At 47.2% G+C, this 25,824-nt stretch overlaps 1 protein-coding gene across 1 annotated transcript; it reads right to left on the reverse strand.

Moving 5' to 3' along the window:
- Positions 1-1,966: 1,966 nt before the first annotated feature.
- CTSW (cathepsin W) lies at positions 1,967-22,395 on the reverse strand. Its single transcript, XM_070951057.1, is given in 13 exon segments — positions 1,967-2,429; positions 2,431-2,508; positions 2,510-2,545; positions 4,046-4,122; positions 5,985-6,075; positions 8,352-8,416; positions 10,481-10,600; positions 11,389-11,472; positions 12,236-12,332; positions 13,914-14,053; positions 19,418-19,531; positions 20,430-20,496; positions 22,300-22,395. Coding segments are annotated over 13 exon segments (1,206 nt in total). The 3' UTR covers positions 1,967-2,288.
- Positions 22,396-25,824: the final 3,429 nt, after the last annotated feature.

The following is a 25,824-nucleotide window of genomic DNA, read 5'->3' on the forward strand; positions in this document are numbered from 1 at the left end:
CTTCTTCTCCTCCTCCTCCTCCTCCTCCTCCTCCTCCTCCTCCTCCTCCTCCTCCTCCCCCCCTCCTCCTCCTCCTTCTTCTTCCTCCTCCTCCTTCCTCCTCCTCCTCCTCCTCCTCCTCCCCCCCCTCCTCTTCTTCATCTTCTTTTTTGCAACAGCCACCTGCATCAAAAGCCTGGCAGCTTTTCTCCCTCTGTGTGGGCTTTTTAAAAAAAAAAAAAAAAATTCACACCCTTTTTCACACCAGGGTGTGAATTCGAAGCTGACAGTCATAGTTTTCCTAGCAGTAACAGCTTGGTTTATGAGAAGAGAGCTCATTTCCCTTCTCCAAAAGCCTCTGTTTTTCTTGTAATCTGGGTATTTATTCAGCCTCCCTTCCCCTCCTGTCCCTCCCCCCATTTCAACCCCTTTAAAATTGACCCAAATTGGGGACCTGGGCCACAAGAACAGCTGCTACTTTAAAAATGGCTGGCAGTCCTGACAGTCAACTTGCAAAGATAATTCAAGAAGATCAGATGCTCTAGGTAGAATGGGCGACTCGTCTGTGCCCTTTCCCCATTCAATAGAGTTGGATTTTAAGACTTATTTTTCCTTGGAGATGCTTGGAGAAGATTTAAGGCAGTGTTTCTTCAATAGGGCAACATTAAGAGGATGTTGGCTTCAACTCCCAAAATCCCCCAATCAGCAGGCTTTAAGATGGGTGGACTTCAACTCCCAAATTCCCCATCCAAAATGCTTTAAGAGGGGTGGACTTCAACTCCCAGAATTCCCCAGTGGCTTGGTGGGCATGGCAGGGGAAGGATACTGCAAAATCCCCATTCCCTCCCCACTCCTGGGGAAAGGATACTGTAAAATCCCCATTCCCTCCCCACCCCAGGGGAAGGATACTGCAAAATCCCCATTCCCTCCCCATTCCTGGGGGAAGGATACTGCAAAATCCCCATTCCCACCCCACTCCAGGGGAAAGATACTGTAAAATCCCCATTCCCACCCCACTCCAAGGGAAGGATACTGTAACATCTCCATTCCCACCCCACTCCAGGGGAAAGTTACTGCAAAATCTCCCATTTCCTCCTGATCATCTGGGATTCGGGAGGCAGAGAATAGATGGCGATGGGGCCAGTCAGAATTTTGACTACCGGTTCTCCGAACTACTCAAAATTTCCGCTACCGGTTCTCCAGAACTGGTCAGAACCTGCTGGAACCCACCTCTGGTCTATACCATATATATTCTTGCTTTTTTTTTCCTCCCCCCTCAACTGTGTTCAGGTTTGAATATGTATGAGTTAAAGAAACACGGGGTTGCCACATCAAATTAACCAACCTCACACTGAGTCGGGACGCGCAATGGAAACGAAATAAAACTATGAGAAAAAAAAACAAACAAACCCAAAGAAATAAAGACCTTGTGACTTTGGAGGTGTGAAAAAAAATAACCCCGGCACGTCTAATCGAAATAGAAAATGTAGGGGCAGAAAAGCCAAATGTCTTCATTTCTTAGCCAAAAGGGGTGGGAAGAAGAAGAGAGGAACAAATGTGAAGAGGAGGATTTTTTTTTTTTAATATATAGCTAATACATAACGAAAGACGGTTTTGATTCCAGAATAGGGTGCGGGGAGGAAAAAAACAAAGTCTGTTTTGATGAGAATCCCTTTTTTTATTCGTTCCGTACGAAGATTACCAGCGGTGCTCACTGTATTTTCACAACCTTTTTTTTTTTTTTTTTTTTAATTTGATTTATATGCCGCCCTTCTCCGGAGACTCAGGGCGGCTTACAGTGCGTTAAGCAATAGCCTTCATCCTTTTGTATATTTATACAAAGTCAGTTTATTGCCCCCACCAACTGGGTCCTCAATTTATCTACCTTAGAAAGGATGGAAGGCTGAGTCAACCTTGAGCCTGGTGAGATTCGAACTTACAGTAATTGCAGGCAGCTGGTCTTAATAACAGGGTGCTTTAGACCACTGTACTACCAAGGCTCCTTGATAGTACAGGGGTTCTTTCTTTTGATATTAGACATTCTGTCCATGCGTTTGATTCCGTTTCCATTCAGATGTTCCTTTTCCCCCCCATATCCGCACGCCTGCATGCCCGCATATACACAGAGAGAGAAAATAGCTGGGTTTTTCTACAGAAAGATTTTGCACCGAAACTGGGCGATTCGGTCCATCAACATCCTACGGTGTTACACTTGGCAATTCTTAAAAAAAAAAAAAAAAAGTCACAGACCTCATCGGTCGCTCTTAAAATTAAGAAGAAGAAAAAAAAAATCGAGGAAACCCTGCGTTTTAAAGAAACCAAGAATAACTCAGGAGGAAAAAATCAAAAGCTGCAGGCAGGCCCTGGAGGGCGCCAGGTTGCAAAAGCTTGAAAATTAATGGGACTGAGTGCTCCAAAGCGGTTGTCTTGAAGACAGACAGATGCACGCATACCATCATCTAGGACAGACAGCCGGCTTCTTTCCTCCCAAGTCTTTGAGGAGAGCTGTTGTGACATACTGGGCAATCCCACAAGTGTTTGAATCCCTCTCCATCCGGAAATAGCCCTAACAGAAAATATACGAAGACTTCAACTCAACTGTCAAGCTTTCCCTAAGCAATACAGCTAATCAATCAATTATCAATCGGAATAGAGCTGGAAGGGACCTTGGAGGTCTTCTAGTCCAACCCCCTACTCAGGCAGGAGACGGTATACCATTTCAGACTCTTCTTAAAAGCTTCCAGTGATGGAGCACTCACAGCTTCTGGTGGCAAGTCGTTCCGCTGGTTAATTGTCCCCACTGTTTGGTTTCTACTGCGTTTATGTCGATTTACGTCAGTGATGGGGACTGACGCTTTCCCTGCCCCCTAAACTGGGTTTTGGTTTACCCAACTCACTCCCCCAAGTTATCCGAGTGGAGAATATCCACAAGATCGTCTAGGCTAGCGTTTCTCAAGTTAAGCAACTTTCAGATGGGTGGACTTCGGCTCCCAGAATTCCCCAGGCAACTTTCATTGCTAAGGCGGGACTAGAACTCACTAATCTCCTGGTGATTGGGCCAAAGTCACCCAGCTGCCTTTCATTGCTAAGGTGGGACTAGAACTCACCGTCTCCTGGTGATTGGGCCAAAGTCACCCAGCTGCCTTTCATTGCTAAGGCGGGACAAGAACTCACCGTCTCCTGGTGATTGGCCCAAAGTCACCCAGCTGCCTTTCATTGCTAAGGTGGGACTAGAACTCACCGTCTCCTGGTGATTGGGCCAAAGTCACCCAGCTGCCTTTCATTGCTAAGGTGGGACTAGAACTCACCGTCTCCTGGTGATTGGGCCAAAGTCACCCAGCTGCCTTTCATTGCTAAGGCGGGACAAGAACTCACCGTCTCCTGGTGATTGGCCCAAAGTCACCCAGCTGCCTTTCATTGCTAAGGTGGGACTAGAACTCACCGTCTCCTGGTGATTGGGCCAAAGTCACCCAGCTGCCTTTCATTGCTAAGGTGGGACTAGAACTCACCGTCTCCTGGTGATTGGGCCAAAGTCACCCAGCTGCCTTTCATTGCTAAGGCGGGACAAGAACTCACTGTCTCCTGGTGATTGGGCCAAAGTCACCCAGCTGCCTTTCATTGCTAAGGTGGGACTAGAACTCACCGTCTCCTGGTGATTGGGCCAAAGTCACCCAGCTGCCTTTCATTGCTAAGGTGGGACTAGAACTCACCGTCTCCTGGTGATTGGGCCAAAGTCACCCAGCTGCCTTTCATTGCTAAGGTGGGACTAGAACTCACCGTCTCCTGGTGATTGGGCCAAAGTCACCCAGCTACCTTTCATTGCTAAGGCGGGACTAGAACTCACTGTCTCCTAGTGATTGGCCCAAAGTCACCCAGCCACCTTTCATGCCCGAGGCAGTATCAGAACTTGCCGTCTCCTTGATTTTTAGCCTGGTATACCATACCTTAAGAAGAGATTGGGCTGCCATTTGTCAGAAATGGTGTAGGGTCTCCTACTTGGGTGGGTTGGGGGTTGGACTAGATGACCTACAAGGTCCCTCCCACAAATCAGTGGAACTCAACCCACCTGTTCTCCCCACTCTTTCCCCCACGTGTTCTGGATAATCCAGTATGGTCCACTCCAGGTACCGCGTCGGATTTTGCCTGCAACCCAAAAAAAATAGCACCAAAAAAGGTCCTAGATGCTCATTTCCTTCTAATACCTATCAAGAAAACTATCACATTTTTGAAGGTCTATATAATTCTTATTAAATTGGACTAAACCTTGAGCGTCCCAACTCAGTGACTTGTTAGCTAACATCCTGAATTTGGGTAGCCACAGAACTTGGGCCTAATTTTGCAAAGTTTAAAACTTCCACCTCCTCCTAGGTTTGCTCCCAGAACTTTGGGATCCTGGTTAATTCTCGTTAATAAAACTTTGGTGGAAGTTTTCAGGCCACAGAATTCAGTTTCGAATGAATGAGTTCGAGTATCTTGTGTTTTATTGCATGGCATCCTCAACTAAAACAAATCTGCAGCAGTCCTCAATTTACGACCATTCTTGGAACCAGAATATCTCTTGTTAAGCAAATGTCCATGGAGATTCTCGGTCATCCTCCAGATCGTGGTTGTCCCAAGAGGCAAATGGACTTTCTGGGGTTTTTTTCTTTGAAGATGTTTCGCTTCTCATCCAAGAAGCTTCTCCAGCTCTGACCGCTCCCCGCCATCCAGTCAGAGCTGAAGAAGCTTCTTGGATGAGAAGCGAAACGTCTTCAAAGGAAAACCGAGAAAGTCCTCTTGGGGGGGGAAAGCACATTTGGGTGTTGCTAAGCAAGATCGTTTTTAAGCAAATCTGCCTTTTCTCATCAACTTTGCTTATGAGGCTGGCTGGGCAACTCGCGATTGGCGATCTTGTGACCCTGGGATTCTGCAGCCGCTGTTAAGTCCATGCCAGTTGAATTTTGATCACATGACTGGGGATGCTGCAATGGTCATAAGTGTGAGGACCAGCTTTGTCACTTTTTTCTGTGCCATTCTGACTTCGAACTTAAATAAATGGTTGTAAACCCAGGACTACCTGTGAAATTCACACAGTAAGCTAAACCTCTCCCTTTTTTCTTTCTTTCTTTCTTTCTTTCTTTCTTTCTTTCTTTCTTTCTTTCTTTCTTTCTTTCTTTCTTTCTTTTTTCTTTCTTTCTCTCTCTCTTTCTTTCTTCCTTCCTTCCTTCCTTTCTCTCTCTTTCTCTCTCTCTCTTTCTTTCTCTTTCTCTGTGTCTCTCTCTTTCTCTGTCTCTCTGTCTTTTTCTGTCTCTCTTTTTTTCTCTCTTTTTTCTCTCTCTCTGTCTCTCTCTCTCTTTCTCTGTCTCTTGCTCTCTCTCTCTCTCTCTCTCTCTCTCTCTCTCTCGTACAAACTGATATTCCTCAACGTGCAACCGTAATGAAGCCCAAAATTTCTATTGTTAAGTTGATGCAGCCGTTAAGCAGGTCCACTACATGACCGCATGCTGATTTTAGGACCGGTTTTTGTGGAAGTCATTAAACAGACAAACCATGATGGTTAAGCAAACACGGCAGTCATTAAACAAATCCATTTTATCCGATGGATAAAAAAAAAAAATTCTTGCCTAAAAGTGCAAAACCCGTTGAAAATTGTGGCAATATGAACATGGGATTCTGCAAATTCACCATAAATGCGATCTAATTGCCAAGCGCCCACAATGAGATCTTGTGACTTGGTGGGGGGGCATCAGGAGTACCTTCAGGGGGTGGGGGCTGTTGTAACTTCAGACGGTCACTAAGCGACCGGTCATTAAACGAGGACTTCTTGTACGGACTAAATCGGTTTAAAATTCTAAAGTTCGGACTTTGGGCGATTGCAACGTCTCCACCAGAATTTTCTCACCTGAATGGTTTTTGGGTTCCTTCAAACTGGTGTTGGGATGTCCCACCTCAAAATTGGCGGGACGCTGAATGGAGAATCAAGCCAGGATCCAGTGGACCCCAACAACCAAGGAAACACGGTTTACCTTCACCGAAGCCAACTATCAGGACTGCGTGGTCAAGCCAGTTGGGGTTACAGCTCCCCTCGGACCTCTGGATGATGCCTGTTTTGTAATGCTGCCCCACAGAGAGAATCCAAACAGACCATGATTAGCCATAGATGGATGATGTTTCAATCTTAGTTACCTCTCTAGCTCTCTTTTTCTCTGACTCCTTTCTGGAATCGCCTCCAGTGGCCAAATTCACACGTTTCCTCTGTATTTTGACCTGGTTTTTTTCCTGGATTTTCATAACGGCCACAAACTAACCCTGTGGCCTAGGTTTCTGCAGTACAGATAGTCCTCGACTTACGACCATAATTGAGCCCCAAATTTCTGTCGCTAAGTGAAACCAGTTAAGTGAACTTTGCCCTGTTTTATGCCCTTTCTACCCATGGATGTTAAGGGAATCCCTGGAGTGATTAACTTACTAACACGGTTGTTAAGCGAATCAGGCTTCCTCCTTGACTTTGTTCGTCGGAAGGTCGCAAAAAGGGATCAACCTTCGTAAATGCGAGTCAGCGGCCAAGCGTCTGAATCCCGATCGCGTAACCATGGGGATGCTGCGACAGTCGTAAGTGTGAGAAACTGTCACTTTTTTTTTCAGTGCCGTCATTACTTCGGCCACGAAACGAAACGTAAGTCGAGGACTAGCTGTACAGGAGCTGAGCCGAGTTCAAATTAACCCAAGTTAATCTGATCTGGGAAAAATGCAGCCTCAAATGAACCTAGGCAGCGAATTGGGAAGGGTGTCAGCCAGGGGTGAAATGCTCCCGGTTTGGACCGGATCACCCGATCCGGTAGTGATGAAGGTGGGTGGTTCGGAGAACCGGTAGCAAAAATCCCTGCCCCTCCACCCCCCAATCATGCGCAATCATCAGAGGCTTTTTTTTATTATTATTTTTAAAAGCATTTTTTTCTCTTTGGCCAAAAAAATGCTTTTTAAAAAAAAAAAAAGCCTCTGATGATCGTGCGGCTCAGCTGGGATCATCAGAGGCTTTTAAAAGCATTTTTTCTACAACCTCTTCGGCCGAAGAGGTTGCAGAAAAAATGTTTTTAAAAGGAAAAAAAGCCTCTGCCGATCAGGCAAGTCAGCTGGGATCGTCAGAGGCTTTTAAAAGCATTTTTTCTACAACCTCTTCGGCTGAAGAGGTTATAGAAAAAATGTTTTTAAAAGGAAAAAAAAAGCCTCTGACGATCAGGCAAGTCAGCTGGGATTGTCAGAGGCTTTTAAAAGCATTTTTTCTACAACCTCTTCGGCCGAAGAGGTTATAGAAAAAATGTTTTTAAAAGGAAAAAAAGCCTCTGCCGATCAGATAACTCAGCTGGGATCGTCAGAGGCTTTTAAAAGCATTTTTTCTACAACCTCTTCGGCCGAAGAGGTTATAGAAAAAATGTTTTTAAAAGGAAAAAAAGCCTCTGCCGATCAGGCAAGTCAGCTGGGATCGTCAGAGGCTTTTAAAAGCATTTTTTCTACAACCTCTTCGGCTGAAGAGGTTATAGAAAAAATGTTTTTAAAAGGAAAAAAAAGCCTCTGACGATCAGGCAAGTCAGCTGGGATTGTCAGAGGCTTTTAAAAGCATTTTTTCTACAACCTCTTCGGCCGAAGAGGTTATAGAAAAAATGTTTTTAAAAGGAAAAAAAAGCCTCTGCCGATCAGATAACTCAGCTGGGATCGTCAGAGGCTTTTAAAAGCATTTTTTCTACAACCTCTTCGGCCGAAGAGGTTATAGAAAAAATGTTTTTAAAAGGAAAAAAAAGCCTCTGCCGATCAGATAACTCAGCTGGGATCGTCAGAGGCTTTTAAAAGCATTTTTTCTACAACCTCTTCGGCCGAAGAGGTTATAGAAAAAATGTTTTTAAAAGGAAAAAAAAGCCTCTGACGATCAGGCAAGTCAGCTGGGATTGTCAGAGGCTTTTAAAAGCATTTTTTCTACAACCTCTTCGGCCGAAGAGGTTATAGAAAAAATGTTTTTAAAAGGAAAAAAAGCCTCTGCCGATCAGATAACTCAGCTGGGATCGTCAGAGGCTTTTAAAAGCATTTTTTCTACAACCTCTTCGGCCGAAGAGGTTATAGAAAAAATGTTTTTAAAAGGAAAAAAAGCCTCTGCCGATCAGGCAAGTCAGCTGGGATCGTCAGAGGCTTTTAAAAGCATTTTTTTTTTTTGAAAAAATTGTTTTAAAAAAAAAAGTTGGCCATGCCCACTCAGTCATATTACACACACACTCCCACCAAGCCACGCCAACAGAACCGGTAGTAATAAATTTTACATTTCACCACTGCTGTCAGTGAACGAAAACGTTCCTTTCTCCAGAATTTTAACATCCCACCCCCCCACCCCACCCCGTTCTCACCTGAAGGATTTTTGTGTTCATCAAAGCTGTCGCAGGACCTTGGGTGGCCACAAAATTAGCAATATCTGGGAGAAAAACATCACAAATCAACGTGGAAGGCTTGGACAAGCCAATATTTAGAAGAGCAAAATCAGGATTTTGGAGCTAAGTTTATTTTCTCTCCTAAATAACAGGTCATCTTGGCCATACGACAGCTCGTTCAGTGACCGTTCAAAAGTTACGACGGCTCTGAAAAAAGTGGACTCGTGACCGTTTTTCACACTTAACGACTGCGGTGGCCTCCCCACCGTCACGCGGTCAAAATTCGCTTGGCAATTGGCTCCTATTTGTGACGGTTGCAGCGTCCCGGAGGGAACATGGGATCAACTTTTGCGACCTTGTGATTCACTTTAACAACTTAACAACAGCAATGATTCGCCTAACAGCAGCGGATAAGAAAGGTCATAAAATGGAGCAAAACTCACTTAACAAAGGTCTCAAATTGGCAACATAAATTTTGGGCTCACTTGCGGTCGTACGTCCAGGTCGTTCCTCGACTTAACAACCACCGCCATTGTCATTGCCAAGCAAGCAAGGCGGATGTGAAGTGAGTCACGCCACATTTTTACCCCTCTGCCGAAATGGTGAAGCAAATCAAACAGGTTTGTTAAGTGAAACGGACAGCTGTTAAGCGAATCGGGCTTCCCCCATCATTACCTTTGCATGTCAGAAGCCCGCTGGGAAGATCCCAAATGGTGATCCCATGATCCTGCCAAAGTTGTAAATAAATGCTGGTTTCCAAGCGCCCGAAATTTTGATCATGTGATGGTGGGAATCCTACGACCGTTTTCAATGTGAGGATCGATTGCAAGTCACTGTTTTCAGTGTCATTGTAACTTTCAATGGTCACTAAATGAAGGCACTTATCTTCTTTTAACGACCCCATAATCCCTTGCGGGGTGGAGTCTGGGCAACTGAATGGAGCTAGCATTGGCCGGATGCCTTTCCTGTCGCCAGTGAGGAGTTTTGTTCAGCAGATATATTTCTCAGTGTGCCCAGAGAGAGAAATATCTGCTGCTACCTAGGATCGAACTCGCAGCCTCCTGATTGGGAGGCCAGAGCTGCACCTCTAGGCCACCCCACCACAATGGTTGTAAGACAATGACTACCTGTATTAAGCCACAATGTTGTTGTTGTTGTTTTGGGGGACATCATTTAAATGCACCCCACGCGTTTAAATTGGTTGAACATGTAAGAGACTTTGCCAGTTTGCAGATAAATGTTTTTATTCCCGCACCAATTTTTCCATCTCGAAAAAACCCACAACCCTACTTTTTCTGTTTTTTATCTTGACTAAACCTGCTAATTTTTCAAGAGCCTTATAATTCAGATGTCTCAATTCAGCCGTTTGTCATAGACTTACACCAGGGGTGCAATCCAGCAGGTTCTGACAGGTTCGGGAGAACCGGTAGCGGAAATTTTGAGCAGTTTGGAGAACCGGCAAATACAACCTCTGGCTGGCCCCAGAGTGGGGTGGGAATGGAGATTTTGCAATATCCTTCCCCCAGGAGCGGGGTGGGAATGGAGATTTTGCAGTGTCCTTCCCCTGGAGTGGAGAGGGAATGGAGATTTTGCAGTGTCCTTCCCCTGGAGTGGAGAGGGAATGGAGATTTTGCAATACCCTTCCCCCAGGAGTGGGGTGGGAATGGAGATTTTGCAGTGTCCTTCCCCTGGAGTGGAGAGGGAATGGAGATTTTGCAATACCCTTCCCCCAGGAGTGGGGTGGGAATGGAGATTTTGCAGTGTCCTTCCCCTGGAGTGGAGAGGGAATGTAGATTTTGCAATATCCTTCCCCCAGGAGTGGGGTGGGAATGTAGATTTTGCAGTGTCCTTCCCCTGGAGTGGGGAGGGAATGGAGATTTTGCAATCTCCTTCCCCCGGAGTGGGGTGGGAATGGAGATTTTGCAGTATCCTTCCCCTAGAGTGGAGAGGGAATGGAGATTTTGCAATATCCTTCCCCCAGGAGTGGGGTGGGAATGGAGATTTTGCAGTGTCCTTCCCCTGCCACACCCACCAAGCCACACCACGCCCACCAAGCCACGCCCACAGAACCAGTAGTAAAAACATTTGGATTTTCCCCACCGACTTACACCTCTCGTCTCTTGGAAGTACGCTGTAACCATCAATCTTGGTTAGTTTTCGCCCCTTGGGTTTCTGGCAGCGCTGGTCTTTCCCCACGTAGGGATAAAGCCTGCTTGATGATAATCCACCTGGGAAAAGAAACCGAGGTTGCTTCAACAAAAGAGGCAGATGAGAAAGACTTTTTAAAAAGTTTTATTACTCCTTATTATTTCGGAATTTTCCCTAATTCCCAAATAACTGCCTTGAAACTTTTAATATCCAGGCAGCTATAATTCACTAACCAAACTTGAGTTTCCTGCTGCACAAAATCGAGCCTTTGGCCTAGAAAGCAAGCCAAGATGATCATCAAATGACAAATATGAAAACAGCTACAGGAATTGGGTGTGTCTATATTAATGAAAAGAAGGACTAGGGGAGACATGATAGCAGTCTTCCAATATCTCAGGGGTTCCCCAAAGAAGAGGGAGTCAAGCTATTCTCCAAAGCACCTGAAGGCAGGACAAGAAGCAACGGATGGAAACTCATCAAGGATAGAAGCAACTTAGAACTAAGGAGAAACTTCCTGACAGGGAGAACAATTCATCAGTGGAACAGCCTGCCACCAGAAGTTGTGAGTGCTCCAACACTGGAAGTTTTTAAGAAGAGTTTGGACAACCCTTTGTCTGAAATGGTGTAGGGTTTCCTGCGTGAGCAGGGGGTCCGACTAGAAGACCTCAAGGGGTCCCTTCCAACTCTGTTGCCCTGTTATCTCTGCCTCTCTCACCTGCTTGCACAGAGAACCACCTTGGTGGGTTGTTGTGAGACTCCCACATGGGTTGAGCCATCACAGCCCGGAGTCCAATGGGGGGGGGGGTGTAGTTGTGTTAACTCACTTAAATGCTACAACAAAAGAACACGACAAACTGGGATGTCATACTTTTGTTGAAGACATAGTGCAACGCATCCCAGACGTAGCCCCCTTCACAGCCTCTTCTGGAAGGGTATGTGCAGTCGACGAGTTCTAGAGCGAAAGATAGAAAGAAAAAGAAAAAAATAAGATTATTTCGAAGAAGGTTGTCGGACAGTCTAACATTAACAGCGTTGGAAAGGAAATTAGTCAGAGCTCTGTACCACCAAGGCTGTCCCCACTCCCCAATCTGTGTTTGCTTTGCCATTGAGGGAACTACCCAGTGTTTCTCAATCCCAGCAATTTTAAGATGGATGGACTTCAACTCCCAGAATTCCCCAGCCAGCATGCTTCAAGATGGATGGACTTCAACTCCCAGAATTCCCCAGCCAGCATCCTTTAAGATGGATGGACTTCAACTCCCAGAATCCCCCAGTCAACATGCTTTAAGAGGGGTGGACTTCAACTCCCAGAATCCCCCAGTCAACATGCTTTAAGAGGGGTGGACTTCAACTCCCAGAATCCCCCAGCCAGCCTGCTTTAAGATGAGTGGATTTCAACTCCCAGAATCCCCCAGCCAGCATGCTTTAAGATGGGTGGACTTCAACTCCCAGAATCCCCCAGCCAGTATGCTTTAAGATGAGTGGATTTCAGCTCCCAGAATCCCCCAGCCAGCATGCTTTAAGATGGGTGGACTTCAACTCCCAGAATCCCCCCAGCCAGCCTGGTTTAAGATGGGTGGACTTCAACTCCCAGAATTCCCTGGCCAGCAAGGAATTCTGGGAGTTGAAGTCCACCCATCTTAAAATTGCTGGGATTGAGAAACACTTGACTGAACCCTCCTCGCTCACCTTCCTTCCCGTCATAACTGCCATACCTTGCACCGAGAGGCTGCAATTCACATTTCGGTGAATCTTCCACAGTGCCTCTATGTTGGAGACGGCTGCGAAAGCCCAGCAGGAGCAGCACTCTCCCTAGGAAAAGAGTTAGGAAACATTAAACTAGGATCTCCTGGCCCGTGTGCTTCCATTTCTAACCACGGTTCTGGTATCCCGGGGCTGTTAACACTGCAGGAAAATTCACATTGCAACTTCAGTACCCTATAGAACAGGAGTCTCCCAACTTGGCCGCTTTAAGACTGGTGGACTTCGACTCCCAGAGTTCCTCAGCCGGCTTTGCAACCATTCCTTATAGTTGCCAAGAGAAATTGCATGAACTAATCCGGGGGGCATCACTAGCCTTCATCCTGGCCCTACCCTACATCAGTGTTTCCCAAACTTGGCTATTTTAAGATGCATGGACTTCAATTCCCAGAATTCCCCAACCAGTATGCCTGGTTGAGGAATTCTGGGAGTTGAAGTCCATACATCTTCAAAGGGTCAAGTTTGGGAAACACTGCCCTACAGGGTTGTTGTAAAGGAGAAGGCAGTCTAAGATTGAGGTGATCCTAATTCACAATCTGCACGCCTGGCTCTATTGAATGAAAACACCGGGGTCCTACGTACAATTGAGCCCCATCCTTAATTCAGCTGCTCATTTTATCTGTTATCTGGGTTCCTCTCTGCTGACAAATTTGAGAGGGACCTTGGAGGTCTTCTAGTCCGGCATTCTTTTAAGATGGGTGGAGTTCAAATCCCAGAATTCCCCAGCCAGCATGCTTTAAGATCGGTGGACTTAACTCCCAGAATTCCCCATTGAGCCCTTTAAAATGGATGGACTTCGAGACTCCCAGAATTCTCCATTGAGCCCTTTAAGACGAATGGACTTCAACTCCCAGAATTCCCCAGTGAGCCTGCTTTAAGAGTGGTTGAGTTCAACTCCCAGAATTCCCCAAGGAGTCCTTTAAGATGGATAGACTTCAACTCCCAGAATCCCCTAGCCAGCATTCTTTTAAGAGGTCAGTGTCAACTTGCAAAGCTTTCAAGTTGCCATGAGCAGGAGGGAGGGAGAACTGAAGTGCATTCCATACATTCTTTCTGACCGCAATCAGAAGGAGGGTGTTAGGTTTCCCAGCCAGCCAAAGTGGTTAATTGGAGAATGTGATTTATGACATGGCCAGAGAGGAGGGGAGAGACAGGGTCATAGGGGAACGTAAATCTATGTGGGATCAGTCCTAACTGCATCCGAGTATTGCCGAAATGTTGCTCCTAATAAATGACTATATTTCCTTTGAAGTTTGGATCATGTCTCATGAATTAAGTAGGGCATCTTTCGGAAACTTGACAGTCAGCTTGTTGGGAAATTCTGGGAGTTGAAGTCCACCACATTTAAACTTTCCAAGGTTGCAAAAATAAAAATAAAAACATCTACTCTAGGGACTTTATTCAGTAGTTCAAGACAACCTCACTCAACAAGGCTGGAGGAATCCATCTTCCCCCTTCAACGTCATCAAGGCTGGAAAACGTCCCTACTCTCCCTAAAATTTACGCTCCGCGTAAGTCACGTCCATCACCACCACAAGTCCCAGCTGGCTGAGAAGAAGACGGAAAGCGGCGTCCAATGGGACGTTAGTTTGCAGAAGATAAATTTGGCAGCTCTCTCTGTCCAACGCTCACCTGGCTCTTCACAGGAGACAAGCCCTTTTTTCTCCAGTCGCAGAATCGGGGTGCCGTCGCGAAGTTGCGGCGCGGCTCCGTCGGCCCAAACGGCCCAGGCCGCAAAGCCGGGGTGCAAATATTCTTAGCGAACTCGCTTTCTGCGTAAGGGGAGAAAACAACATTTTTATATTATTCGCCGGGGGCTTAGGCTTATACAACTCCAGTCTTCTCTAACCGGCTGTTAGAGTTGTGTGGGGGTGAGGGATGAGGGGTATTGTAGTACAGTGCCCCGTGGGGGAAGCATCCGGCCAGGGATGGGCTTCAAAAATTTTAGCAAAGGGTTCTCTGCCTGGCTGCTGGGTGGGTGTGGCTGTGGTGGGGGTGGGCGTGGCCTAGTCGGCCTCCTGCACCACGGCGGGTGTGGGAGTGGGAGGCTAGAGGTGGGTTTCAGCAGGTTCTGACCAGTTCAGAGAACCGGTAGTAAAAATTCTAACTGGTCCCACCCCCATCTATTCTCTGCCTCCCGAGTCCCAATTGATGGGGAGGAAATGGGGATTTTGCAATAACCTTCCCCTGGAATGGGGTGGGAATGGAGATTTTACCGTATCCTTCCCCTGCCATGCCAACCAAGCCAAGAACTGGTAGTAAAAAATTTTGAAACCTACTACTGGTTGGGGGGGGGTTGTTTTTGCCTTCCCCAGGCTCCGGAGGTTTTTCTCGAGCCTCCGGGAGGGCGAAAACGGACTCTCCAGGCTCTGGAGGCTGGAAACTGACTTCCCAAACTTCCGGTAGGCCCATTTTTCACCCTCCCCGAGTTTCCGCGCGCGCCCTGCACTTATCTGGCATGCAAAACGGGCCGTGTGAGGACTCCTGGGATGGGAGGGCCAGGGTGGGCGGGGTCAGCCAGTCCTTGGAATAACCAGTTCGGCGAACCAGATTAAAATTAACATCCGATTCGCCCGAACCGGCTGAATCCCCTCCCCTGATTGTAGTCCAGTGCCCCGTGGAGGAAGCATCCGGCGGACGACTCGGTTAGTCTTCACTTTCTCTTTTGCCAAAAAGCGCTGAAGCTTAAAAAAAGCAGCCTCAATGTGGCACAACGGTCCTAGGTCACTTTTCCCCCCCCCCCAATTCCGACGTCGTAACTTTGAACGGTCACTAAACGCAGCATTGTAAGGCGAGGACTCTCAAGCTTTCCCGCTTGGCCCTCCGGCCTTACCTGCCCTTCGGCAATTGGAACCCCGCCGGTCCAAACCGTTTTATTAAAAAAAAACAGACGGAGGAGAGGTGACCCACTGCAGGCGTTGGGGGTGGCAAAACCTTCTTTTTATTAATTTTCTATTTTTACTCTTTTTCCCCCAAGAGGGGAGACGTCCGTGTGGAATTTTCGGCCTCGGCTGCCAAAATAATTTGGCCGGCCTTGGGGGTTGTGTACCTTCACACACACACACACACACACACACACACACAAAAGGAGTAGGGAAAGATGGTGGGATGGGGGACGGGGAGCCAATTCTTTTGATCCTTTTGCGCGACTCGGGCAAAATATTCCCCAGGAATTCAAACTTTCTTGGACCGTTTGGCTTGGCATGCCACCGGGTGTGGTGCCAGCCGAGTTGCCCACCCACCCACCTACCCACTCCTGCAGCTCATCCCTTCAACCGGGGTGGGATAAAACACACTGCTTAAAACACACAACGCTTGCAGTGCCCCCGAACAAAAGAGCTATTGTAGGATTAGCCGTCCCAAGCTGTTTCCTATAAGCCGCGCTGAGATAAGCTTCCCGCAACACACTTCCCCCGTTTTCAGTTGAACAGAATTGACAAGAGTTGGGAAGGAGGTCCTTCGGAGGTCTTTGAGTCTCCTTCCTTCCTTCCTTCCTTCCTTCCTTCCTTCCTTCCTTCCTTCCTTCCTTCCTTCCCTCTCTCCCTCCCTCCTTCCTTCCTTCCCTCAAGCAGCAAACCCTGGACCATCTCAGACAAATGGCTGTGCAATCTCTTCTTGAAAACCTTCAAGGAAGGAAGGAGGGAGGGAGGGAGGGAGGGAGGGAGGGAAGGAAGGAAGGAAGGAAGGAAGGAAGGAAGGGACCTTGGAGGTCTTCCAGTCCAACCCCTTGCTCAAGTAGGAAACCCTATACCATTTCAGACACATTTTCCTTCCTTTCTTCTCTATCTTTTTCTTCCTTTCTGCCATCCCTCCCTCACCTCAATTCTTCCTTCCTTCCTTCCTTGTTTCCCTCCCTCCCTCCTTCCTTCCTTCCTTGTTTCCCTCCCTCCCTCCCTCCCTCAATCCTTCCTTCCTTCCATCTCTTCCTCCCTCCTTCAATCCTTCCTTCCTTCCTTCCATCCCTTCCTCCCTCCCTCAATCCTTCCTTCCTTCCTTCCATCCCTCCCTCCCTCAATCCTTTCTTCCTTCCCTCCCTCCCTCAGTATTTCCTTCCTTCCTTCCTTCCCTCCCTCCCTCCCTCCTTCAATCCTTCCTTGTTTCCCTCCCTCCCTCCCTCCCTCAATCAATCCTTCCTTCCTTCCTTCCTTCCTTCCTTCCTTCCTTCCTTCCTTCCTTCCTTCCTTATCACAGAGAGAAGCAAGCTGGAATTAAGGAGAAACTTCCTAACCGTGAGGACAATTAACCCGTGGAACAGCTTGCCACCAGAAGTCTTGGGTGCTCCATCACTAAAGGTTTTTAATCTGAAATATTATAGGTTCTCCTGCTTGAGCCGTGGGCTGGACTAGAAGATCTCCAAGGTCCCTTCCAGCTCATTCATTCTATTCTATCCCTTTCTCCCTCCTCCTCGTTTCTTTTATTCCTTCTTGTGCTTTGGAAACCACAATCGTTGCTCCTCCTCTGTCCAAGAAGCTCACAATTACACGTCTTTTCCTTCCCTTGGTTTTGATGCAACCCCAGCATCATGGTGGTCCAGTCTCTTCTTAAAAGCCTTCATTTTAGGAAGGAAGGAAGGAAGGAAGGAAGGAAGGAAGGAAGGAAGGAAGGAAGGAAGGAACCTTGGAGGTCTTCTAGTCCAACCCCCTGCTTAGGCAAGAACCCCTATATCATTTCAGACAAATGGTTGTCCACTCTCTTCTTTAAAACCTCCAGTGATGGAGCACCCACGACTTCTGAAGACAAGTTGACAGATTAATTATTTTCACTGTCAGAAAATTTCTCTTTCGTTCTAGGTTGCTTCTCTCCTTGGTTAGGTTTTTTTTTTTTTTTTTTTGTCTTGCCTAATGGTGCTTTTAAGGCATGCGGTGGCTCAGTGGCTAAAACACTGAGCTTGTCGATCGAAAGGGTCGGCAGTTCAACGGTTCGAATCCCTAGTGCTGCCGCATAACGGGGTGAGCTCCTCCCTTTCCTTGTCCCGGCTTCTGCCAACCTAGCAATTCGAAACCACGTTAAAAAAAAAATGCCAGTAGAAAAACAGGGACCCCCTTTGGTGGGAAGGGAACGGCGTTTTCCGTGCGCCTTTGGCGTTGAGTCATGCCGGCCACACGACCACGGAGACGTCTTCGGACAGCGCTGGCTCTTCGGCTTTGGAACGGAGATGAGCACCGTCTTCCCCTAGAGTCGGGAACGACTAGCACCGATGTGCCAGGGGAACCTTTACCTTTAATGGTGCTTTGGAAAATAGAAAACTGGACAAGACGTCCAGCTGTGTCTTGAAAAAAAAGACACACCTTCGGGTCCCTTGATGTGCTTGGACCGGCTGAGCAAGCTACGGAGAGATTTTAACCATTTTGTGTCGATGCAACAAGGCTGAAAAACTCAGCTGGTTAGACCCTGCAGGAAAGTTGAGTCCTGCGGTGGGCTTATCTTTAGACATCCTGCTTGCCCACAGCGGCACGGTGGTCCGCCCACTTCTGCAGGAAGGGAACAGTCTGCTCACCACCAGCCCCACCGCGAAGCCAAGGCCGCCGGGGCCTTTGCTCGCATACGCTGTCAAACACTTTCCAAATTTGCAAACCGGGGTAGCGCGGTTTAGCCGGCGCATTTCACTTTATTGAAGTAAATAAGGTTGTTTGGCTGCTTTGAGAATGTCCCCTCCTGCTTCTTGGGCACTGCCTCCCCATCGCCATTTCGTACAGTAGCGGGCCAAAATGGTGGAAAACTTTTTGGGAAAAGTGTATTTTTTTCAAGATAATCCTATTCCACTGCTGGAATGGCCTGGGAATAGCCCAGACCTTCACCCAATTGAAAATCGATGGAGCCGACTAAAGAAGCTGGTTAGTCAGAAGCGATAAAACCCAGTTAACAGAAGCCATCATTCAATCTTGGTTTCACCTCAGCGGTGGGTTTCAAACTTTTGTACTACCGGTTCTGTGGGTGTGGCTTGGTGGGCGTGGCAGGGGAAGGATACTGTAAAACAGTGTTTCCCAAACTTGACCCTTTGAAGATGTATGGACTTCAACTCCCAGAATTCCTCAACCAGGCATACTGGCTGGGGAATTCTGGGAGTTGAAGTCCATGCATCTTAAAATAGCCAAGTTTGGGAAACACTGCTGTAAAATATCCTGTAAAAAAAGGGATTTTTTTTCCTTTTAAAAGCCTTTGACGATCCCAGCTGAGCCGCGCGATCATCAGAGGCTTTTTTATTTATTTATTATTTTTATTTATTTATTTTAGTTTTATTATTCATATTTCTATGCCGCCCACTCTCCGAGGACTCTGGGCGGCTTACACCAAAGACAGTATACTAAATAGCATCTTGCCCCTCCTAACAATCTGGGTCCTCATTTGACCCACCTCGGAAGGATGGAAGGCTGAGGAAACTTTTAATCTGTGTTTCGGCCAAAATATTTAATAATTTTAAGGGACTTTTAATATTTGTATTATCTGTATTTTATTTTGGCTGTTCACCGCCCTGCGTCCTTCGGGAGTAGGGGGGTATAGAAATTTGATTAATAAATAAATAAATAATAATAATAAATAAACCTTGAGCTGGTGAGATTTGACCCGCTGATCTGCTGAACTAGCCTCCAGCTGAAGTAGCTGCCGTACTGCAAACCCTAATCACTGCGCCACCTCGGCTCTATTTTACTTTTAAAAGCATTTTTTTTTCGCCGAAGAGGTTGTAGAAAAAATGCTTTTAAAAGTAAAAAAAAAAAAGGCCTCTGATGATTGTGCGGCTCAGCTGGGCATGGGGGGGGGGAGCGGGCAGGGATTTTTGCTACCAGTTCTCCGAACCACCCGCCTGCATCGCTACTGGATCGGGTGATCCGGTCTGAACCGGGAGCATTTCACCCCTGCCTTGTAGGTCATCTAGTCCAACCCCCCCCCCCCGCCATCCATGCAGGAGACCCTACACCATTTCTGACAAACGGACAGTCCACTCTCTTCTCGAAAGCCTCCAGGGATGGAAGCTCCCACAACTTCCGAAGTCAACTTCCAGTTCCATGGGTCGATTGTTCTCACTGAACATATTGAACTGGTTGTAGGCCGTATTCTGCATTCTGTTCCTCTGCATCCTTGTTATTAATCCCCCTTCCCCCCATTGATCAAACATTTCATTTCCCTTGACATCTTACCTGTCAGGTCGCTGAAAGGGGTGATCCCGTATTGTGCCGTCCCCATCTCGGTGTCCTGCAAGATTCGGCTGGTTTCCATGTTCTGGGCAAAGACCTTAAAGCGGTAAATCATTTCTAGGGGTGAAGAAATCAAAAGGGGCAGGAAGCAGAGAAACCCACTTAGTTACAGACGTGGATGCTTAGCTGACGTTAGACCCTGATTTGCCTGCTTCTAGCCGTGGTTTAAATATTTTTAGATTGGGAAGTCAGGTAAACCATTCCAGAAAGAGGGAATGGCGATGTCTGGTAGCCAAATCCTTTTTCGCGTCCCTGTTGTTGTTTTAACGCCTCAGGAGTCAAAATAATTATATTTTAAGCTCATGGAGTGCCCTGAAATGCTTCAAAATTTGCAGCTGGACGGATGAAAATGAACGCAGCTGAAATTTAATGCTTTTAGAATGGTGTTTTTTTTTCAACCTCGGCAGCTTGTGTGGTGTGGACTTCGACTCCCAGAATTCCCCAGCCGGAATGCTTTAAGAGGGGTGGACCAACTCCCAGAATCCCCCAGCCACAATGCTTTAAGATGGGTGGGCTTCCACTCCCAGAATTCCCCAGCCAGCATGCCTTAAGATGTCTGGACTTCAACTCCCAGAATCCCCCAGCCAGAATGCTTTAAGATGGGTGGACTTCAATTCCCAGAATTCCCCAGCCAGAATGCCTTAAGATGGGTGGACTTCAACTCCCAGAATCCCCCAGCCAGAATGCTTTAAGATGGGTGGACTTCAATTCCCAGAATTCCCCAGCCAGCATGCCTTAAGATGGGTGGACTTCAACTCCCAGAATCCCCCAGCCAGAATACCTGAAGATGAGTGGGCTGCAACTCTTATTATTCAAATCTGCATTCACACATACTAAACACACGGCTAGATTCAACCTCTTCTACGATTGATCAGAATCCCATTTCTTGGGCTACTTTTAAGATTCACGGTGTAGTAGAGGGAGAAGGAGAAATTCATAGATATTGCTTGCTTACCTTCTTGGCTATTGTAGGTTTTGGAAAACTTCACCATAAACTCCTGGAACCTCCCAGTCATCTCCATCTGGATTAAACAACAGTGCATAAAAAGTTAACCCACTTCAGAATAAAAAAACATTGCAAAGATAAATTTCCCTTTGCATTTGATTTTTTTTTTCTACAAACGCAATGCTCCCCAGAAGCTCTGTAGTTAGCCTTGTTAATTGTCTTTTATATTTCTGGAAAAATCGGTTGAATGCAGAGCTGTTTCTTTTTCTTCTTTCTTTCTTTCTTTCTTTCTTTCTTTCTTTCTTTCTTTCTTTCTTCCTTCCTTCCTTCCTTCCTTCCTTCCTTCCTTCCTTCCTTCCTTCCTTCCTTCTTTCCTTCCTTCCTTCCTTCCTTCCTTCCTTTCCTTCCTTCTTTCCTTCCTTCCTTCCTTCCTTCCTTCCTTCTTTCCTTCCTTCCTTCCTTTCTGTCCTTCCTTCCTTTCTGTCCTTCTTTCCTTCCTTCCTTCCTTCCTTCCTTCCTTCCTTCCTTCCTTCCTTCCTTTCTTTGACCAAAGACGACGCTTCTGTTCTTTCAACTTTATTCTCAAGCTGCTTGAGAATTTTTTAAAAAGATTTTTTCTCGAAGATGTTTCTGAAGCTGATGGCAAACTTACGATAGCTCTCCCCATTATTCTATCAACTATGTAGCAGCCTGCATTTTCCAGTCTGGAAAAAAAAAATAATTTCTCTTCCCTGATAATATGGAGAATCACCAGAGAGCCGGGGAGAAAATTAAAAGATTTTGATGGGTGATTTATCCAACACATCTATAGATCCAAGAGAGATTTAGAACTGAGAAATTTCCTGACGGTAAGAACAATTAATCAGTGGAATGACTTGCCCACCAGAAGTTGTGGGTGCCCCATCAATGGGAGGGTTTCTAGGAAAAAATTGGACAGCTATTTGTCTGAAATGGAATAGGATCTCCTGCTTGAACGGGGTTGGACTAGAAGACCTCCAAGGTCCCTTCCATGTTTATCTATTATTCTATTAGAGGACTGGAGGTTAAACCAAATGATGAATGGTTAAGAGCACTTGGTGTGTTTAGCCTAAGGAAGAAAAGGATTGGTGGGAACATACCTGTACATAAACATGTACAAACTAAATAAATAAAATAAAGGTAATAGCTGGTTTCTAATTTTTTTTTTTTTTTTGCTTTAATTTCTATGCCGCCCTTCTCCGGAGACTCAGGGCGGCTTACAATGCGCTAAGCAATAGCCTTCATACTTTTGTATATTTATACAAAGTCAGCTTATTGCCCCCACCAACTGGGTCCTCAATTTACCTACCTTAGAAAGGATGGAAGGCTGAGTCGACCTCGAGCCTGGTGAGATTCGAACTTACAGTAATTGCAGACAGCTGGTGTTAATCACAATGCTATCAGTCTGCTGAGCCACCAGGCCCTGGTTTGAGAGGCTGCTACAAAGAAGAGGGGGGTCAACCTATTCTCCAAAGCACCTGAAGGCAGGAGAAGAAGCAACGGATGGAAACTAATCAAGGAGAGAAGCAATCTAGAAATAAGGAGAAAATTCCTGACAGTGAGGACAATTAATCAGTGGAACAGCTTGCCACCAGAAATTGTGGGTGCTCCATCACTGGAGGCTTTCAAGAAGAGACTGGAAAACCATCTATCTGAAATGGTAGATGCTCAAGCAGAGGGTTGGACTAGAAGATCTCCAAGATCCCTTCCAGCAATTCTGTTATTTTCTGCACAGCAAATTATTATAGGCAAGTTGCAAGGCTGATCAGAGATGGGGGTGGGGGGGAAGAGCAACTGATAGCCATTTTACTCCCTTCTTTCGACCACCCCCATCTCCTTCTCCTACCAGGGGTCTCCTCACCATGCCCGGATATGAAGGAAAGGTAAAGTTGGCATGAAGAGCAGAGATCCAGGCTGTCCATAGCGTCAAACAAGCGGCGAGCTTGGGCAGCCACATTGCGGGTGCGTCTTGTTGCATCTGGGGTTCGTTGTGAAAGTATCGACAAAGGATGGAAAGAAAGATGAAGATTGCGGGGGGGGGAGAGAGAGCGTGGAGGGGAAAACCACGACGACAGGAAAGCGAGGTGTGAATTTTTAGCCCTTCACCTCAAAAGCGAGCAACCTCTGCTTTTCTCTTCCTTTTTGAAGTTCTTGGAACTTTTGCAGTCATGGCTAAATCAATCAATCGGTGCATGAACAACAAGAAGTGTCTCTAACCAATGTTGAAGACAACATTCTAAAAAGCAGAGACATCACCCTGCCAAGAAAAGTGCGTATAGCCAAGGCTTATGGTTTTCCCAGTTGCAATGGACGGCGGTGAAAGTTGGACCATAAGGAAGGCTGAGAAGGCCAAAGGATGGAGGCCTTTGAACTCTGGTGCTGGAGAAGACTCCTGCGAGTCCCTTGGGCCGCAAGGCCATCCAACTGGTCAGTCCTAGAGGAGATCAACCCTGACTGCTCTCTAGAAGGCCAGAATCCTGAAGAGGAAACTCAAAATACTTTGACCACCTAACGAGAAGGAAGGAAGGACTCCCTGGAGAAGAGCCCAATGCTGGGAACGATGGAGGGCAAAAGAAGAAGAAGGGGATGGCAGAGAAGGAGGTGGCCGGATGGAGTCACTGAAGCAGTCGGCGTGAGCTTCAATGGACTCCGGAGGATGGTAGAGGACAGGAAGGCCTGGAGGAACGTCGTCCATGGGGTCGTGATGGGTCGGATACGACTTCGCAACTAACAACAAACCAATGTTGATGAAAATTCTCAGTCATCCAGATAGAGTTGTCTGAAGTTGTCTGTCATTGCAACTGGACTCATTTTTTATTATCTCGTTTGAGACGTTTGGCTGCTCATCTGTAGAACCTAGAGTTGGAAGGGACCTCGGAGGTCTTCTAGTCCAAGCCGCTCAAGCAAGAGACCCTATACCATTTCATTGGACAACAAATGGTTGTCCAATCGCTTTTTTTGAAAGCCTCCAGTGATGGAGCACCTCCAACTTTTGGAGGCCAGCTGTTCCATTGGAGAATTCCTCCTTAGTCCTAGCTTGCTCCTCTCCTTGGTGAGTCTCCATCCGTTGCTTCTTGTCCTGCCTTCTGGTCCTTTGGAGAATAGGTTGACTCCCCTCTTCTTTGTGGCAGCCCCTCAAATATTGGACCTCTGCTATCATGTCTCCCTGGTTCTTCTTTCCATTAGACATACCCAGTTCCTGCAACCATTCTTTGTATGTTTTAGCCTCCAGCTAAATCCTCTTTGTTGCTCTTCTCTGCACTCTTTCCACTTGTCTTCACATCTTTTTTATATCGTGGCCACCAAAACTGGATGCCAAGTGTGGCCTTACCAAGGCCTTATAAAGTGGTACTAGAACGTCACATGATCCAAGCAATTTCGTCAGTCACAGCAAGCCAGTCGACAGAGAGTTTTTTGAAATGTATTAATTCTCGCTACCCCAACCTCAGCGTACTAAAGCAGAGACATGACCCTGCCAACAAAAAAAAAGGCTCTGGTGTTCCCCGTTGCAATGGACGGCGGTGAAAGTTGGACCATAAGGAAGGCTGAGAAGGCCAAAGGATGGAGGCCCTCTGAACTCTGGTGCTGGAGAAGACTCCAGCAAAAATCGACTTGGACGTCCGTTTGACCAGGACGGTTAAAAAAAAAAAAGAAGGCAGGGGGTTGGACTAGAAGACCTCAAGAGGTCCCCTTCCATCCCTCCTTCGGGTTCTGTAGTACTCGCTGTTCTCAAGACACCCAAACAACCGTTTGCCTTGACCTTCTGCAACATGCTGAACATTCCTACCTGGGCAGCTCCCAAAACATCAAAAGGCCAGAGAAGGGCTTTTCGCCAGCGCTCCAGCCGAACCGAGGCCGGGGTTTTTTGTAATCTTCAAAGGGGGACGCCTCGCATCGCCCGTCCCCTGGGCCGCAGCTCACGGCAAACGTTTGATGTGAAGACCTTGGGTTGCAGGTGTCCAAGAAGCTGTTTGTGAACAGCTAATCTCCGGCTGGCGATGCGCAGCCCCACAGCCTGCCCTGGGCTTTCCAACTCCCCCCCCCCCTAGGAACATTCCTCCCCACGGACCTGTGGGGGTGGGGGGTGTTATTTATAGCTGATAGACGAGTGAGGTGTCTATTCGGGAGGAATGTCAGGGCTGGGAGGGGGGCAAGGGAGGAGCAGTCCTTCAGGCTTTCTTCCCCAGGGTTGACTCTCTGAATTTCAGAAAGGAAGGGCAGGTAGTCACCCAATAACAAGAGTCGGAAGGGACCTTAGAGGTCTTCTAGTCCAACCACCCCCCCGCTCAAGCGAGAAACCTTATACCATTTCAGACAAATGGCTGTCCAATCTCTTCTTTAAAACCTTCAAGGAAGGAAGGAAGGAAGGAAGGAGGGAGGGAGGGAGGGAGGAAGGGAGGGAGGGAGGGAAGGAAGGAAGAAAGGAAGGAAGGAAAGAAGGAAGGAAGGAAGGAAAGAAGGAGGGAGGGAAGGAAGGAAAGAGGGAGGGAAGGAAGGAATGAGGGAGGGAAGGAAGGAAAGGGAGGGAAGGAAGGAAGGAAAGGAGGGAGGGAAGGAAGGAAAGAGGGAGGGAAGGAAGGAAGGAGGGAGGGAAGGAAGGAAGGAGGGAGGGAAGGAAGGAAAGGGAGGGAAGGAAGGAAGGAAGGAAGGAAGGAAAGGAGGAGGGAGGGAAGTAAGGAAAGAGGGAGGGAAAGAAGGAAGGAAGGAAGGAAAGAAGGAGGGAGGGAAGGAAGGAAGGGATGGAATCCTTCAGCATGCTAACCATTTATGGCAGTGGTGAAATCCAATTTTTTTTATTACCGGTTCTGTGGGCGTGGCTTGGTGGGCGTGGCAGGAGAAGGATACTGCAAAATCCCCATTCACACCCCACTCCGGAGGAAGGATACTGCAAAATCCCCATTCCCTCCCCACTCCAGAGGGAAGGATATTGCAAAATCCCCATTCCCACCCTACTCCTGGGGGAAGGATACTGCAAAATCCCCATTCCCACCCCACTCCTGGGGGAAGGATACTGCAAAATCCCCATTCCCACCCCACTCCAGAGGAAGGATATTGCAAAATCCCCATTCCCACCCCACTACAGGGGAAGGATATTGCAAAATCCCCATTCCCAGCCCACTCCAGGGGAAGGATACTGCAAAATCTCCATTCCCACCCCACCCCGGGGGCCAGCCAGAGGTGGTATTTGCCGGTTCTCCGAACTACTCAAAATTTCCGCTACCGGTTCTGCAGAACCTGCTGTATTTCACCCCTGGTTTATGATCCTCCTGCCCTCTGGAAGGAAATGAAGCTCCTAGTCCTCATGGTTTCAAGGATCTGAACAGAGACATGTTAGATTGTGGGTGAAGATCAGTAGATAGATAAATTCAGCAGCCACAAACAAACG

Source organism: Pituophis catenifer, unplaced genomic scaffold (genome assembly GCF_029215685.1).
Source record: "Pituophis catenifer annectens isolate HBS135680 unplaced genomic scaffold, rPitCat1.0.hap2 SCAF_10, whole genome shotgun sequence".
In the NCBI taxonomy this organism is placed as follows: domain Eukaryota; kingdom Metazoa; phylum Chordata; class Lepidosauria; order Squamata; family Colubridae; genus Pituophis; species Pituophis catenifer.